Source organism: Mastomys coucha, unplaced genomic scaffold, assembly GCF_008632895.1.
Source record: "Mastomys coucha isolate ucsf_1 unplaced genomic scaffold, UCSF_Mcou_1 pScaffold19, whole genome shotgun sequence".
Lineage (NCBI taxonomy): Eukaryota > Metazoa > Chordata > Mammalia > Rodentia > Muridae > Mastomys > Mastomys coucha.
This window is the reverse complement of record NW_022196901.1, coordinates 19,635,659-19,652,616: the sequence shown is the minus strand read 5'-3', so window position 1 is coordinate 19,652,616 and position 16,958 is coordinate 19,635,659. Positions and strand designations below refer to the sequence as shown.

The window sequence follows — 16,958 nt, the reverse complement described above, 5'->3', positions numbered from 1 at the left end:
AGGGGGGTGAGAGCATATCATAGCGGGAGGGGGTGAGAGCATATCACAGCGGGAGGGGGGTGAGAGCATATCATAGCAGGACGGGGAGCAGTGTGCCTGAGCTCACTGGCAGTTTTTCTTTGCCCATTTTATTTTGTCTGGCCCTGTCTGTGGGATGACACTGCCCAAACTGAGGCCAGGTCTGCCCCCTTAGCTGGCTGTCACAGAGTTGGTGGCATAGCCAAGTCACTAGCTGGGTGCTTCTCAGCCCAGTTGACAATCAACATTGCTCACCACAGAAGTTCACTCAAATCTCATCTGAGCTGAAAATGGTTCCTCTCTCATGGTTAGGGAACTATGAGAAGGTAGCCTTCAGAATGGAGAAAACATTCAGCAATAGGTGTCTGACAGATGGTTGAACCCTGAATGTAAGTGCGTCTTTTGTTTTGTAGCTCTGTACTGCTCAGTCTGGCCTCAGACTCCTGGGCATGAGGAGACTGCAGTGCACACCGTGGTGTCCAGCTCTAAATGGACTTTGTTAACCTAGGGGGCTGGGGAGATGGCCGAGTTGGTAAAGTGGTGTTTGCTACACATTCATGAGAACCCGAGTTCAATCCCCAGCATTCCCATAAAAAGGTGGGTATAGTGGTACATGGCTGTAATCCTCGTGGTGAGGAAACAGACAGGAGGGTCCCTGGAGCTTACTGGACAGCTAGTCTGCCCAAATTAAGCTCTGGGTTCAATGAAAGATCCTCTATCAAAAACTAAGGTGGAGATCCAGGCAGTGGTGGGCCTCACCTTTAATCTTAGCACTGGGGAGCAGAGGCACATGGATAGATCTCTTCGCGTTAGAGGCCAGCCTAGTCTACAGAGTGAGTTTAGGTTCAACCAGGGCCACACAGAGAAATCCTCTCTCAAAACAAACAAACAAGCAAACCACACACACACACACACACACACACACACACACACACACACATACACACATGCACAATAAAGGGGCAAAGTTTTAGGTTTTATATATCTCAAATTTGAGAAACTATATGTAATTACAGTAATTTATATAGAATTCATTCTCTCTCTCTCTCTCTCTCTCTCTCTCTCTCTCTCTCTCCCTTCAAGGTCTTTCTATGTAGTCCTGGCTGTCTTCAAATTCACAGAGATTTGCCTGCCTCTATAGAATTATTCTCTAATCCTATTTTTATTATTTTTCATTACCTGTCTATGTGTGGGTAATATATATCTGAGTGCTTGTGCCTATAGAGGCCAAACGTGTCAGATCCTCAGGAGCTGGAGTTAACAGCTGCTGTGTGCCATCTGATGTGGATACTGAGAATCAAACTCGGGTCCTTCATTAGTTTGCTGGTTTGAATAGGAATGGCCCCTACAGACTCCTGTGCTTGAATACTGGTCCATAGGGAGTGGCACTACTAGGAGGTGTGGCCTTGTCAGAGTGGGTGTGGCCTTGTCAGAGTGGGTGTGGCCTTGTCAGAGTGGGTGTGGCCTTGTCAGAGTGGGTGTGGCCTTGTTAGAGTGAGTGTGGCCTTGTCAGAGTAGGTGTGGCCTTGTTGGAGGAGATGTGTCACCAAGGCTTTGAAGTTCCAGAAGCTCGAGCCAGTTTGCTTCCTGCTGCCTGCAGTTCTGGATGTAGAACTCTCAGCTCCTTCTCCAGCACCATGTCTGCCTGCATGCTGCCATGCTTCCTGAATTGATGACAATGGACCGAACCTCTGAAACTATAAGCCGGCCCCAGTTAAATGTTTACCTTTATAAGAGTTGCCTTAATCATGGTGTCTCTTCACAACCATAAAACACTAAGACAAGCAGTAAATTGCTTTTAATGGAAGAGCCATGCCCTCTTCATACAGAATTCTTAAATACTGCATTGGAAATGAAGGCATTCAATTATAGGTAAATAAAGAAATTATCAAAAAGAAGCAACCCATCAGATGAACTGTCTTAGTTACTGTTCTGTGGCTGTGAAAAGACACCATGACCTAGGTAACTATTATATGAGTGTGTCTAGTTAGGGGCTTCCTGGCAGATTTGGAGGGTAGTCTATGGTCATCATGGTAGGAAGCAGACAGGCATGCTGCTAAAGCTGAGGGCTTTACATCCTGATCTGTAGGAAACAGGGAGAGAGGGGTGGGCACCACTGGGCATAAGAACACCCCCGGTGCCATACTTCCTCCAACAAAGTCACACAGGCTCCAACAGGCCAGAAACAATGATAATTCAATCTCTGGGAGCAACAACTAAAACCTAATCTTGTAAGCCTTATTAAAATCTGATTCCTCGTCGGACAGTGGTGGCGCATACCTTTAATCCCAGCACTTGGGAGGCAGAGGCAGGCAGATTTCTGAGTTTGAGGACAGCCTGGTCTACAGAGTGAGTTCCAGGACAGCCAGGGCTACACAGAGACCCTGTCTTGAAAAAACAAAACAAACAAACAAACAAATCTGATTCCTCTGGTGGCAAATCCTTGAGGATCCACTATAACAGCAGGGAAATTCTAGCAGCTACATCTTACCCTTATGCTGTCCCATTCCAAAGAGGACCTAACTCTCTCCTGCTTCCTCTCTTCCTCCATCCAACCCGGAAGTCCTGCCTACTCACCCAGTGATTGGCTCCTTTATTCATTAAGGGATTGGTTCACAAGAACAGCACCAGGCCCATCCTCAACACTTCCCCTTTTCTGTTCTAATAAAAAAAACCTTTCTGTCAATATAGAGCACAAACATTACATTTTGTAATTTATAAAGTATAAGATAGACCTAACACCCAGTCCATCAATTTTGTCATTAAGATAGAACATTGTCATCTATCCTAAATTAAAAGACTTTTTCTACACCTGACTCATGTCCTGGCTTTAGATAGTATGTCATCTGAAAACCACCCTCTCAAATCTATTCCTCTCAAAGTAAATAGCCTGGGTTGGCTATGAGACTAAAGTGGTCTTTCAACCCCATCAGAAATCTGAGATTGACCAACATTAACTGAAAATATATAGGAAGCCTAATACTACTTCCAGAACTGAGACAAATTGCTGAGACAGCTGCCTACCTATACAGCCCCAGTAAGTCAGGAAGATGGAGTCTGTCTTCAGCCTTCTGGCTCAGGATCATCTGACAGACCTTAGAGATACAGGAATATTAAGGACTAGCCTATTCTGTCTTGGCAGAACTCAGCTGTCCTAACCTGTAAATTGTGTCCTTTCAAGCACAGTACAGGTCTACAGGAGAGATTGGTAATTTTCTGCCCAGTGGCAGCCTAGGCACAATGTACAGCCTCACCTGGAGGTAAGATGCTCAGCTGCTTCTTTGAATCCATGAATGGGAAGCTGTTAGGAGCAGATTTGTCTCAACATCAAGTGAATAAATAACATTAAATGTCACATTCTGTAGATTTCTGACGTTTTTGAAAACCAACTACCTATATAAAGTAATCTGGACTGTTCTCTGTTAACTACTCTCAGCTATTTCTAGTTAAAAATCTCTGAAAGCACCCTAACAATAAACCCAGAGCCATGAATTTGCTATTTGGCCCTTAACTCACAGGCTTAAACATCTCAGATCAATTTTTAATAACAGTTACAAAAGGAGTGGGTCCAAGCCCCATACTTTTAAAATTTTTGTATCAAAAGAAGAAATTTGTACCAATGAAAACCTTGATTTTGCATCAAAATAAGTTCTGTACCAAAATAAGAAATTATGACTTCAGCTTAGTAACAGTTAAAAAGATTTCTATAAAATGAGATTATGGCTATGCAATCAATTCTAGCTATTCCTCCCTGTTTCAGTTATGACCATTTCTACATTTTCTAGAAAGACAACCTATAATAACTACCTCCAGCCCCAAAGCCCAGGGAACTGGGGCAACGACCCTTCATAACTTCTTCAAGCTGAATACGGGCATTGAGATCTTTTGAAGAGGGGATCAGGGAGGGTAGGGAGAATGGGGAGTTGGTTGGCCTTAAGAAGGCCATACCAATGATTGATTTAGTCTCTGATGCCTGTGTTCTGACTGGATCCGGCTGAAAGTCTAAGACACCAGGAGTTCAAGCAGGTCAATTCAGCATGTCTGATGATGAGACTCACCAAGGCTGTATATTCTGTAATATATAAATCTCAAAGCAAAATTTTAATATCATCAAGATAACCTTTTTGGAGCTGGCAAGATGGCTCAGCGGGTAAGATCACTGGCTGCTCTTCTGAAGGTCCTGAGTTCCGATCCCAGCAACCACATGATGGCTCACAACTACCTGTAATGAGATCGGATGCCCTCTTCTGATGTGTCTGAAGACAGCTACAGTGAATTGGGCCAGAGCGAGTGGGCTGGAGCAAGCAGGGCTGGCAGAGGTCCTGAGTCCAATTCCCAGCAGCCACACATATGATGGCTCACGGCCATCTGTACAACTACAGTGTACTCATACATATAAAATAAATATTTTAAAAAAAGATAACCTTTTTGTTTGATTCTCTGGAATCTAGCTCCTCTATCAAATCTGGTCCATATAACTCTGGAAGGTGTAAATTAAATACCTTAATCACCTTTTCCAAAAATACAAAGACAAAACCTTTTTCCCAAATCAGTATATCCTTGAGCCAGTAACCAGAAAAACCTTTATTTTGACCTCTCTCCCAGAGGAATTATATAACCACGAAACGAAACAACATCACACCCATTTTGAAATTTAAAACAATCTAAAACAAATGAAGGAAACTAAGATACTGTATGTGCCTATACTAGGCCTTTCCTATCTTGCCAAGCAGGGAAAGACACTCAAGATTCCTGTGGAGCCCATGTTGGCAGAGTGTGAGCTTCTTGTGGCTGGTTAAACAATCTATACCATCTTTTCGTCTCGCTCTCTGCCCAGAGTCACAGACATTTTATTAATACCTGTATAATATCTGTCTGTTGAACTCTCTACCTGGAGCCACAGACATGGATAAGTAATACCTGTTCAAAGCAGGCAGTGGCTATTACTGCACTCTACTCTGGAGTCAGTGACTAATACTCCCCATCCTAGTTCAAATTAAAACAATCCAAAACAAATGAAGTAAACTAAAATACTGTATATGTCTATACTTAGGCCTTTCCTATGATGCCCAGAGAGGATATAAAACCCAGTATTCCCGTGGAGCCCACGTTAGACAGGATATGAGTACTCTGCAAGGCAAGCAAAGCAATCTTATACCATCTTATGGTTCTGCTCTCTGCCTAGAGCAGCCATCTTGTTACACCATCTATCTGTTCGGCTCTCTGCCTGGAACCACAGATATTTATTTTATTAATACCTGTTCACTGCCCTTTCTACTGGAAGTCAGTGACTAATTTTCCCTATCCTAGTTCCAAACCACAGGCAAAATTCCCCACGTGATTCAGACAAAATCTGTATATAAATCTATGCTTAAAGCAAATAATCCCAATTTTATAAATTCACAGTTCAATCGATCTCTGCCCCAAGAATTAGGCAACTTCCACTCTAGAGCTCTCTGACTCAGAGCAGCCTGCATTCCCCACAGCAGGGGACCAAACCCAAAGGAGCCACCTTATGAAGGAAAACGCAACACAGACTTAGTTCAAACACAATGGTAACTCAATCTCTGGGTGCAACAAATAAAACCTAATCTTGTAAGCCTTATTAAAATCTGATTCCTCCGGTGGCGAATCCTTGCGGATCCGCCATGATACCGGGGAAACTCTAGCAGCTACATCTTACCCCTCTGCTGTCCCTGCTCCAAAAGGCACAGGCCACATCTCTTAATCCTTTTCAAACAGTTCCACTAACTGGGAACCAACATTCAAACAAATGGCCTCTAGGGGCCATTCTCATTTAGATGGCCACAGGAAGGTAGGAGGGAAGAATTGAAGAGGCTTCTGGTAAAAACAGGTCTTAAAGGAGCAAGTGGGGCCCATCTCAGTAATGGGGAAGAAGAGCAAATCACCCTGCCTAAGCACATGGCCCTACCCCAGGAACAAGCAGGAATCTCCCGCCTTGCCAATGAGTCGGATACCATCGTCTACCAGCAACCGAGTTACAAAACAAAACAACAACAACAAAAGCAAAAGCCACACTTGGTGGCACAACAACACCTTTAATTCCGGTGCTCAGGAGGCAGAGGCAGGTAGGTCTGTATGAGTTCAAGGTCTACATGTCAAGTCCAGGCCAGTTAGGGCTACGTATTGATCCCCTCTCTGACGACAAGAACAACAAATCTCATACAGTTTGAAGTGAGATTGGGATTTTGTGTTCAGCAGCCTTCACAGCTTCAGGAACAGGTGTAACCCAGGCTAGCTCCATGCTAGCAAATTGTACACAGAAGTGTGAGGCAGCTGTTTAGAGAAGGCATGAGGGAGAGAGAAGCAAGTGCCATGTGGACCCCAGGGCAGATGCTCTGGCAGCCAGAGTCATGCAGAGACAGTCGGAGATGAGCAGCGACTTCGGGTCAGTGCACTAAACTATTGAGGACCTCCCTTTCCTGTATTTACGGTCAACTTATTTCCTGCAGTAAGTAGCTGTTCGAGGTTTTGTTTTTCAGGCAGAGCAACCTCACAGAACCTTGGCACATGTGGGTACTCTTTTGGCAGTTGTTTTATGATTATGCATCCGGGTGAAACTTTGCCTTCCGAGTTATTCAGAATACTATATTTCTCATTCCCCAGGCACAGTTATGTAACAGCTCTTAATAATTCAGCACTTTTCACCAGCCAGGACACCATGTTTGTCATGGCTCCATTTTTTTTTTTTTTTTTTTTTTTACAGGCATCCCTTCAGTAAAATCTAATGCAGATCAAATTATTCCTCTCACCACGCTAGAACCCTGGAGCCTCAGACTGGCTGAAGAGGGAAAGGCATACAGGTAGAAGGGTCCCCTGTGGTCACACGGAAGCAAGGGGAACACTGTGCCTCTCTGTCACCAGAAGAGCCATGCAGTTCCTCTAGGGGAATTGGCTTCAGACTGACTGTCAGGACATTTTGAAGTGCATGGTTTGTCTGGTTTTTCTAGTTCCAAACCCAGGTCCTGACCGACTGTGGTGGATGAGCTCACACCCCTCTTTCCAATGAGGGTGACTCTGAGCACCCCTCTTTCCAATGGGGATGACTCTGAGCCCTTCCTTCCCCTCTTTCCTGTCCCGGCTTTCCCTCCCTGCCCAGAGCAGCTAAAATTAAGTCTGGCAAAAGTCTCCTGAGACTTTAAGAAAACATTGCCGTAGAAGGGCAGCTGAGGACCACCTTTAAATCATTGCTGCCTGCGAACTGGCCCTCGTTGGGCCCTGTAGGTATTCCTGCATGAGTCTAAGAGCTTTGAGGGCCCTTGACTTCTTGAAAAGGGCAGTGTGATAGAACAATATTTCATGTCTTTTCCTTCTGCTCCATAGCTACCTTTCTGAGAAATGAGTTTTCTTGCCAAGTAAAAATCCATGATCATAAATTTGATTTCACCAGCTTATTACGTAGAAATACTTACATTTCAGGCTGTACATGCAGTGTTGAGGGAGCAGTGGGAGCGAGAGCTGGGTAATCGCAGTTTCTGGTCTCTTATTGAGGATCACTTTGAAGGAGACACAGCCCTACCTCTGTTTCCTGCCCATGTTTGTCTTCCAAGATCAACTCAACAGGATGCAAGGTGACAGTAATGACCAGGAAGGACCCAGGAAGTGGGGACCGGAAGTGGCTCAGCAGATAAAAGGGTGTTCTGTTCTTTCAGAGGACCCTGGTTCAGTTCCCAACACACACGGTTGCTGGCAGCCTTCCTTAAATCCTCTTCTGGCCCCTGCGGACACAGGCACTAGACGCACTCATACACTCATAGTGCACATACACACTTTAAGGCAAAAGTCATAAAATAAAAAATAAACTTTAAAAAAAAATAAGAGATTTTTTAAAAAACATTACCAACATCACCACAAGAACAAGAAGGCAAACTCTGAAGTGTGAGACTAGTCAACACTTATGCATTTATCACCAACCTTGATCTTTTGAGATAACAGAGGGTTTAGGTACAGTTGCAAGATACACTGGAGTCACATGTCTTTAATGGAAGCTGGATCCTCGTGTACTGCTGGCAAGTGCCACAGCCCTGGCGTAACCCAGTTCGGCTGTTCCTCGAATGTCAAACATGAAGTAGCCAATAGAATATGACCCAGCAACTCTATTTCTGGGTATTTAACCTCCCAAAATGAAAATTAGTGTCTACACAGACGTATGAGCATGAATGTTTGTAACAGCCAAAAGGTGGGGACCACCTAAATGAAATGTTCATCAGCTGAGGGATGGTCTAGGTGTGATATCTGCACAGTGGGAGACGCTTCAACAATAACAGAGAAAGACAGCTTCAGAAAGCATCAACAACAGACAACCATGTGTATGACATCTGGGTAGGAACCAATAGAGATAAAAGTGGATTAGCCCCACAATGGAAGTGAGCAGCCAGCAGGAAATAACATAGTAGATGTGCAATTTCCCTTGGGAATGGTGAAGATATTGTAAACTTGGTTGCCTGACCCTTAATACACTGAAAACCATTGCACTACAGGGTGAGATTTTTTTTTCCAGTAAATACATTTATTAATGCCAGTTATCATTTCTTCCACAAAATTGGCTTGGCTCATGGAGGGCAGGTAGTGCGCTATCTTAAGCAGTATGTGGATTCTGGCACAGGCAAGATTCAGAGCCATCAAGGTCCTTCAAGGTGACCTTTCATAAAAGTCACAGCCACTTTTGTCCACCCTGTCCCTGAACCCTGGCATACACTAATTTGTCCCCGGGTTTCTATAATTGTGTCATCTTAGAAATATGAAAGAATGTATGACCCTTAGAAATGGCTTTAATTTCACTCAGCATAGTTCTTAGGAGACTCGTCCAAATTTCTCACCGTGTAACTCAGGCTGGCATGGGACTCACTATGTAGACCAGGCTGGTCTTGAACTCATAGAGATCCATCTACCTTAGCCTCCTGAATATCTGAGATCAAAGATGTTCACTACCATGCCCAGTTTTTCCCAGTTTTTGTACAAATAATTGGTGGACCTTTTCAAGTTTTAGCATGATGTGCCGTGCATAGATGGTTTGCTATGTTTTAACCAGTCAGCCACCGAATGACATCTCTAATTCCCAGTTAAGGCTCTTAGAAAGGCAGCTGCTGTGAACATCCTTGGATAGCTTTCTGTGTGTCCATTGTTGCCCTGAGATAAATACTCAGGAAAACACCTGATGTGTAACTGTACATAAATAGCTTCAGAGGAAACCGGCAAGGTGGTTTTCTGAGCACTCTTTCATACTGGATTTTATTTTTCAAATTTATTTTTAATTATGTGCACGTATGTGCAGGTCTTTCTGTGGTCCTTGCACATGTGTGCAGGTGCCCTTGGAGGCCAGAAGTGTCAGATCCCCTGGAGCTGGAGTTACAGGCAACTGTGAGCTTCCTGATTTGAGAACTCGGGCCTTCTGGAGAAGAGCAGCAAGCATTCTTAACAGTCGAGCCGTGTCTCTAGCCCTCTCTGTGTTTTATCCTCCCCAGCAGTGCAGACGGGCTCACTCTGCACAGGATCCTCACCAGCACTGGACGCTCCTTCAGTGTTTACTTCATTCTAATGGGTGTGTGTTGACAGCTCATGTATTGGATTTACATGACCCTCTTCTGTGTGCTTATTGTAAGTTCTGTCCCACCCACTCCTGGTGAATTGTCTCTTCATTCTTTATGTGTCCCGACCAGCTTTTCTCTGAGTTTCCAGCCACCTTTTATATTAAAGACACTAATCATTTGTTGACTATGTAGTATGCAAATATTTTCTCCCACTTTGTAGGTTTAATTTATCAATGTTTCCCTTTTATGGAGAATGTTTTCCATCTGAGCCTCTTTGCTTAATCCTAGGGCCCAAAGATTTTCTCAGTTGTTTTCCTAAAAGGTTCACATTTTAAGACCATGACCTAATTTAAGCTAATTTTCAGATAACATTGGGATAGTTTAGGTTGTCCTCTTTTGCTTGTCCTGATGGTTGATAACCAGTACCCACTGGTAGTTAGGAGTGCACCTTCATGCAGTTATCAAAGCTTCAGTTCACATATTTGATTGGGTACATTTTTGGTGTGCTGTTAGCGATTGGATCTGCTTCTCTGCTAATATCACATAGTCCTGATTACTACAACTACACTGTTGTTTTATAACTGTAAGCTTTTTAAATATATATATATATATATATATATATATATATATATATATATATATTTGCTTTGGTTGATTGGGTTTTTGAGACAGGGTTGTCTTGTCTTCTTGGGGGGGGAGTCGGTGTTGAAACAGGGTTGGGGTAACCCTGGCTGTCTGAGAACTAGCTCTATAAACCAGGCTGTCCTTGAACTCACAGAGATCGGCCTGTCCCTGCCTCCCTAGTGCTGGGATTAAAGGCATATGCCACCACGTCCAGCTTTTATTGTTTTGTTTTGTTTTTAATTTGTGAGCTTTATGTGTCTCTCTGTGGATCTGAGCACATGAATGCAAGTGCCCAGAAGGCCCCTGAACCTGGTGTTGCAGATAGATGTAAGCCATGGATGTGGGTGCTGGAGACTTAACTGTAGCCCTCTTCAGGAAAGTGGTGGGCCTCAGCCACTGAGCTCTCTCTCCAGTCCTCACTGCAGGCTTTAATGTTATGAATTGTGACCCCTCCCACTTCAGTCTAGGTAGTCCAAAGCTTGTGCCTTCCTGTGTGAGTTTTAAAATCAGCTTATCTCTGTCTACAAAACAGAGTTCCTGGGATTTTGACAGGAATTGAAAGAAACCCAGCGATGACCTTGGTGACTGACATTATGCTAGATCTTCCAGCCCCTGAATGTGGGGCACCCCTCACCCTTGATTACCTCTGCTTCCACCTCAGGCACTGTGCAGCTTTTAGATATAAACTCTATATGTGGCTTCCTGTGTTAATTATATATATATATATATGTATATATATATATATATATATATATATATACATTTTTTTTTTTACAGAGATTGTAGACAGCATTTTGATACCGGCTTCAACACATTTGTTTTTATTATACCAGATGCAGTGTGTGGATCCTATGATCTCACTGACCTTCTTGATTGTACAAGTTTGGTTTGTGTCCAGAGTCTTTGGGACTTTATAAATGAATAGCCTACAATTCGGAAGGCTTCATCTCTTTCTTCCCAAGTAATATGTTTTAATATTTTTAATTTATTCTTCTTTGAGAACTTCATACATGCATACAATGTTTTTTAAAGACTTTTTTATTTTATTTTATGTGTATGGGTGTTTGCCTGTATGTATATGTGTACTGCATGCAGTGCCTCTGAAAGCCAGAAAAGGTACCAGATCCTTGGAACTGGAGTTCCAGACCGTTGTGTGCTGCCATGTGGGTGGAGCAAGTGCACCTACCACTGAACCACCTCTCCACCCCCAGCATACAATGTACTTTGATCTTATTTCTCCCTCTCCTCCTCCAACTCCTCCTTCATTCCCCACCCACATTCTTCCCCCAACCTCAAACCCTCTTTTCCAATTTGCCTTTTATTCCTGGCTCTTGGTTGGATGAGACAGAGCTCTGAAACTGTGCTCCTAAACTTAGAAGTGTTCAGGTTTTTTTTTTTCCCCACTACAAAGCGTGACAAACTGCATATTTTTTTATCACAAAATATCGTAACAAAATTTGTTGTTGTTTTTGAGAGGGGACACTTTAGATTTAGGAATTGACCCATCAAAGGCTACTAAAGAGGTCTCTACTTCCTTGGTTCTGGGCTTGTAAAATTGACAAGTTCCCTGCCAGGTCCGCGGCCCGGCAGGTGCTGGCCGTCGGCAGCCTCGGGCCTTTCCCGGCAGCAGACGGCTGCCAGCCTCGCTGCCTGCCAGCCGGAGTTGGCGATAGGGAAGTCTCAGATACCCGAGTCCAGGGTGACGGGCGTGCCCGGGGCCAGATTTAAATTGTGTGAACTTTTGGCATCAAGCTGCGGCGATGTGCGAGCAGAGGAAGCCAGTTAAGAGATCCGCCGCGGCGGGGAGGAGGGGGGGAAGAGACTGGAGAGCGCGCGAAGGCGCGGGCGAAGCGCGGCCCCGAAGGCGGCCTCTCCTTTTAAGGGAGCGGTACGCCGCCGGCGCGGGACCCCGAGAGGCAGGCGCGCGGCCGCCGAGGGTGCGGCGGGTGCCCACGGACCCACACCTGCGCGAGGACGCGCGTGTCCGCCGGCGCGCGCGGCCGGCGAAGCGCTCGGGGCCGCCGCTCCCCCTTCCCACGCCGGCTCGCGGGCCGTACCAAAGGCGCAGGGGGGAGCAGAGCGTGCCATCGCGACCCACCTGCGGCTGCCCGGCCTGGGCGCGGACGCGCTCCACCCTGGCCTGCCGCGCGCTCCCGCCGCCGCGCGCGCCCCCCGCCACCGCAGGCCCCTCCCCCGCTGTGCGAGAGAAGCCGGAGCGCCGCGGCCCATGCTGATCCGTGTCCTCCTCCTCCTCCCCCTCAGGCGGCGCTGGCGGCGGCCCCGGGACCCGCGGAAGCCGGCATGCTGGAGAAGCTGGAGTTCCAGGAGGAAGGTGAGTGCGCGACCCGCGCCCCGCGCTGCCGGCGGCGGGCACCGGGACTGCAGCCCACTCCGGGGAATCACCGGGCTCCCGGGATGCAGCCGGGTTCCTGGGGACGCAGTCCCGCTCTGAGGGAAGCACCCGGCCACGGGGAAGCAGCCGGGTTCCTGGGGATGCAGCCCTGTTGTTGGGGTTGCAGCCTGGTTCCGGGGATGGAGCCCGGATGGATCCCGGGGACACAGCCTCGCTCCGGGGATGCAGCCCGGTTCTCAGGGAAGCAGTCTGGCTCCAGGGAAGGCGGCTCTGCTCCAAGGGACGCAGCCGGGTTCTGGGGGACGCAGTCTCGATCCCGGGAGCGGCCGCCCGCGCGCTCCAAGGGACGGCCCTTTTGTCCTCCGCACCCGAACTCGAGCGAGAGCCAGGTGTCATGCAGCCCTAATTGTGCATGTCACCGCGCACCCCGAGTACACCCCGGAATCATATGTACAGCCCATGCCTTCAAATAACAAACCGGTTCCCTTATCTGTATTTGTGGAAATACCTCCAGTAGGGTGTGTCTCCCTCCCCTCCTCCCCCTCAAATGGGTAAAGTTAAATCCGCAAACCCGAAGTGGCTCATTGAACTAACTGGTTTGAAACCAAGCGACCCCCTCACACTTAACCATCCTGTCTCCTCTCCTGTCGCCTGGTTATTCTTCTTCTGCCCTATTTTTAAATAATGTCTTCCTACAGGTAAATAGCCTGGATCTTATTTTGAGGCTGCTAACATTTAAACGGGGAAGTCGTAAACGAACTTTATATAAGATGCGTGACCATTTGGAGACTATAAAAGGCCTTATGCAGTCTCGTGTACTTCCATGATTTATTTAGGGGCTGCTCCTTTTTCCAAGAGTACTGACAAAATGAAGGGCCTGGAACAAAGAATTCGCTGTGTGGATGCCGTCCCTTGTGCCAACTTTACTTTAATACCCCTGTTCATTGATGTTCAGGCAATTACTTAAATAAGCATGCTCAACCAGCTGGGGAGTGCTACCCTGATAGCATCAGGCCTGTTGTAGCTTCCCTGTAGCACTTCAGATATGTTGGCCTAAAGATAATACGTCTATAGAAATGTCTTCATTATTAACAAATGGTGCATTTCAGAATTTTCCTGAGCTTCGTTTGTGGTTTGTCCTATCAAAAGATAAGCCTGTGTGTTCATCTGGATGCACCTCCTGATCCCTTGGTGTTCCTGTATTGCACAGCAGGTAGTGGCTACTGGCTGCCCCGCTTGTGTTATGGGATGCCTAAACCTGTAGAGACTGAAGAGAGGCCTCCCCAGAGTGCAGCTTTATGTGGGTGAACCAAGACTCACATTCATATCCATCTCTTACTTGGCTGTCAGGCCCCAGACAAGTGGTGTGAGTTCTCTGTGCCTTAGTTTCCTCTTGTCTATAGTAGAGCTAATATCTTAATGCTTTGAGGGTTCAGTGAGATCATCTGCACTGTGGTGTTCAGCGAGGACCCATAGTTGGGGCTTTGGGCTTTGTAAATGTTACTTTCATTAAGTGCCATTAGCCAAAATCCACGGACTTTAAAAGCCTTTTATTGGTGAGTCTTAACGTGGAGATTCCGCTTAGTATAGATTTCGTGGCTTTTCTCTTGCCTTGAGATTTATATTATGTGCATTTCTCAAAGTTCACTGTATACCCACCCTTTCACCTCTGGGTTGCCTGTGTCGTGAATGGACAGTGTGAAAGCAAGCATGTCAAAAATAAAAATTTAAAAAGGAGCGCCCCCCCCCTTTCACCCAACTATTTTTATCTGTATTAACGTCACTACTTTTAAGCTGAACCTCACAAATAACCCTGTCAAATGTTTCTAGATTTTTAAGAAGGCAGAATATTAAACAATTACTGGGAGGCTGAGCTGGAAGAGAGAGTGGTGTTAGTGGAATGGTCCAGAACAGCGCTTTGTTTCCCTGGAACTTCAAATTGTGTGTTCATCTGAAATTCAGAAAAGCTGCTTGTTTGAAGGGGAGAAAGAAGTTGCAACAGTGAGACATCACACCTTTAAGTTTCCCAGGAGCCGGTGCTAGCCATCCACAGAGTAGGTCCAGACTGAATGTGCCCCGTTCACCCCTCACCTTCCTTGTTAACCAGTTAGTATCTTCAGTTACACATCTGGAAGCGTGACCTAGAGACGATACGTTCTTTATACAGGGACTTACCATGATAACTGGTAGTGTTGTGCCAAAGCTATTTTTCTATTTTCTAATAAATTTCAACTCTGTTGCTGTCATCAGAAGGTTCAAAGGTATTAGTCAAGCTGGAGGGAAGAACAGGTGAGGGAGGCCAGCACAGCAGGTCGGGGCGAGCAAAGCCTCAGCTAGGAGGCTTGGGTCAGCATCAGCCAGCAGGCTTGGGTCTTCTCAGTGCCTCTCTGAGCCCCCAGTGCTCCCTGTTGCCCAGCCCTGGTGTGCCTTCTCTCTGTTGTTTCACAGGCTTCCCTTTAAAGAGTGGGTCTTCAGATGCAGCAAAGGGGCTCTGTTGTCTCAGGCTTTGCATTAGCCACCCAGTTTGCCCGCTCCCTCCCCTCCCCCTTTTGCAAAACAGCAGCCCAAGGCCAAACACAGTAGGGCTGGGATCCAGGAAAACTGATTTATGAAACAGGCCAGCTTTGGGCTCCTAGACTCAGCGCAGCAAGCCCTGCTCCGCTTGGTGCTCGGCATGTCTGTCGTCTGTCACCCTTTCTGTCTCCTGCCCATCTTACCACAGCTGCAAGGTGCACCAAATCTCATCTTCTCTCTGAAACTGTCCATCTGTGTGCTTTTCCCTTGTCCGCCTGTTCTGCTCTGCTGGCGTCTACCTCGAGGATCCCAGTGGCCACCTTAAATGTCTGTACTTGCTTTATATGCCAGGAGAATTCAGTGGTCTAATGCATGCAAAGCTGTGAGACTAGACCGCCTCCAGAGCCATTGCTTTATAGGTTTGCTTTTCTAATTCTTAAACCCTGGGGCCTGTCAAGTCATTTTTGTGTTTGTGTTTATCTATCCTAATTGCCTTGCATTTATTTCTTGGCCAGGTCTGAACCTGGACATTGCCTCCACTGCTATAAAGATCATCCCCCTGCAGTTGTATGCCTCACAATTCAGCCTGCCAGAACCCGCCACTATTCATCAGCTTGGATACTCTCATAGGCTTTAGGCCCATTCCTGGCTTCCAGACTGTTGTCCCCACAGTCTAGGGACTTGTAGAGGTTCAGGTTTAAAGTGACTTGTGACAGTGGTGTTCTCCACCTGCCCTCGCTGATGTCCTTTATCATCCGTCCCAACGCCAGCACCCTGGGTTCCGTCCCGCCCTCTGGGTTCTTCACCAGGCAGGTTCCAGACCTCACTCACTTGAAGTCTTGCTGTGAGAAGCCCGGCTAATTGAGTCCAGGGTGGTCAGAAACAAGGACAGGGCTAGGGCGAAAGCTCAGTGGGTCACGTTTGCTGCTTCAGTGTGATGTTGTGGTTTGCTTCCTGCCACTGTAACAAGCCCCATGGCCAGAAGCAACTTAGGGAAGAAAGGATTTGTTACCCTACAGCTTGTAGTTCATCATGAAGGAAAGTCAGGGCAGGAACCTGGATGCCGGAGCTGAGGCAGAGGCCATGGAGCCTGGATGCAGGACCTGAGGCAGAGGCCATGGAATGATGCCACTTCCTGGCTTGTTCCCCATGACGTACTTAGCCTGCTTTCTTGTATCACCCAAGAAACAAGGATACAGATGCCCAGAGAAGGCACCACCCACCGTGGGAGGCCCTCCCACATCTATCACTAACTGAGAAAATACCCCACAGACTTGCCTAAAGGCCAGTATGATAGAGGTATTTTCTCAATTTAGGTTCACCTCTTGTCAGGTAACTCCAGCTGGTGTCAGGTAGACAAAACAAAAACAAAAACAACAACAACAAAAAAACTGAACAGCAAATATGAGGGTCTAAACTCAATCCCCAGCACCCACATATAAAAAAGCTGGGCATGGTAATACAGGTTTGTAATCCCTGCACACTGGGAAAGTATAAACAGGCAGAACTCTGGAGCTTGCTGGTCAACCAAACTAGACGAATTGTCAAGGTCCAGGTTCAGTGTGAGAGCCTATCTCAAAAACTAAGGTGGAGAGCAATGGGAAAAGACTTCCAATAGCCACCTCTGGCTCTTACCTGCACATGCACCCAAACATTAAATAATACATGAATGCACACACACACACACACACACACACACACACACACACACACAGAGACCACTCTATGGGAAAGTAAGCCTCATTTTCCAGCCAAACATCTCAGAGCTGAGGCCGGCTCGTGTGAAGACTTGGCTGCCTGTCAGGAACCCACAGAGCTCCTGAGGCTTTGTTTTAGTAGTGTTACCATTGTGGGTTGTGCCTGCCAAACACAGGCCTGGCACTTGGTGACCGCTTGCT

General features: G+C 46.5%; 1 protein-coding gene across 5 annotated transcripts in view; it reads left to right on the top strand.

Annotated features, from left to right (window-relative positions):
* Positions 1-16,958, top strand: part of Prkag2 (protein kinase AMP-activated non-catalytic subunit gamma 2) — a 254,264-nt gene that overhangs the window by 194,200 nt on the left and 43,106 nt on the right. For all 5 annotated transcript variants that reach the window (XM_031380198.1, XM_031380197.1, XM_031380200.1 and 2 more), the window contains one exon: positions 12,456-12,525. In XM_031380198.1, the coding sequence (XP_031236058.1) occupies positions 12,456-12,525 (70 nt within the window). The remainder of the gene's footprint in view (positions 1-12,455; positions 12,526-16,958) is intronic.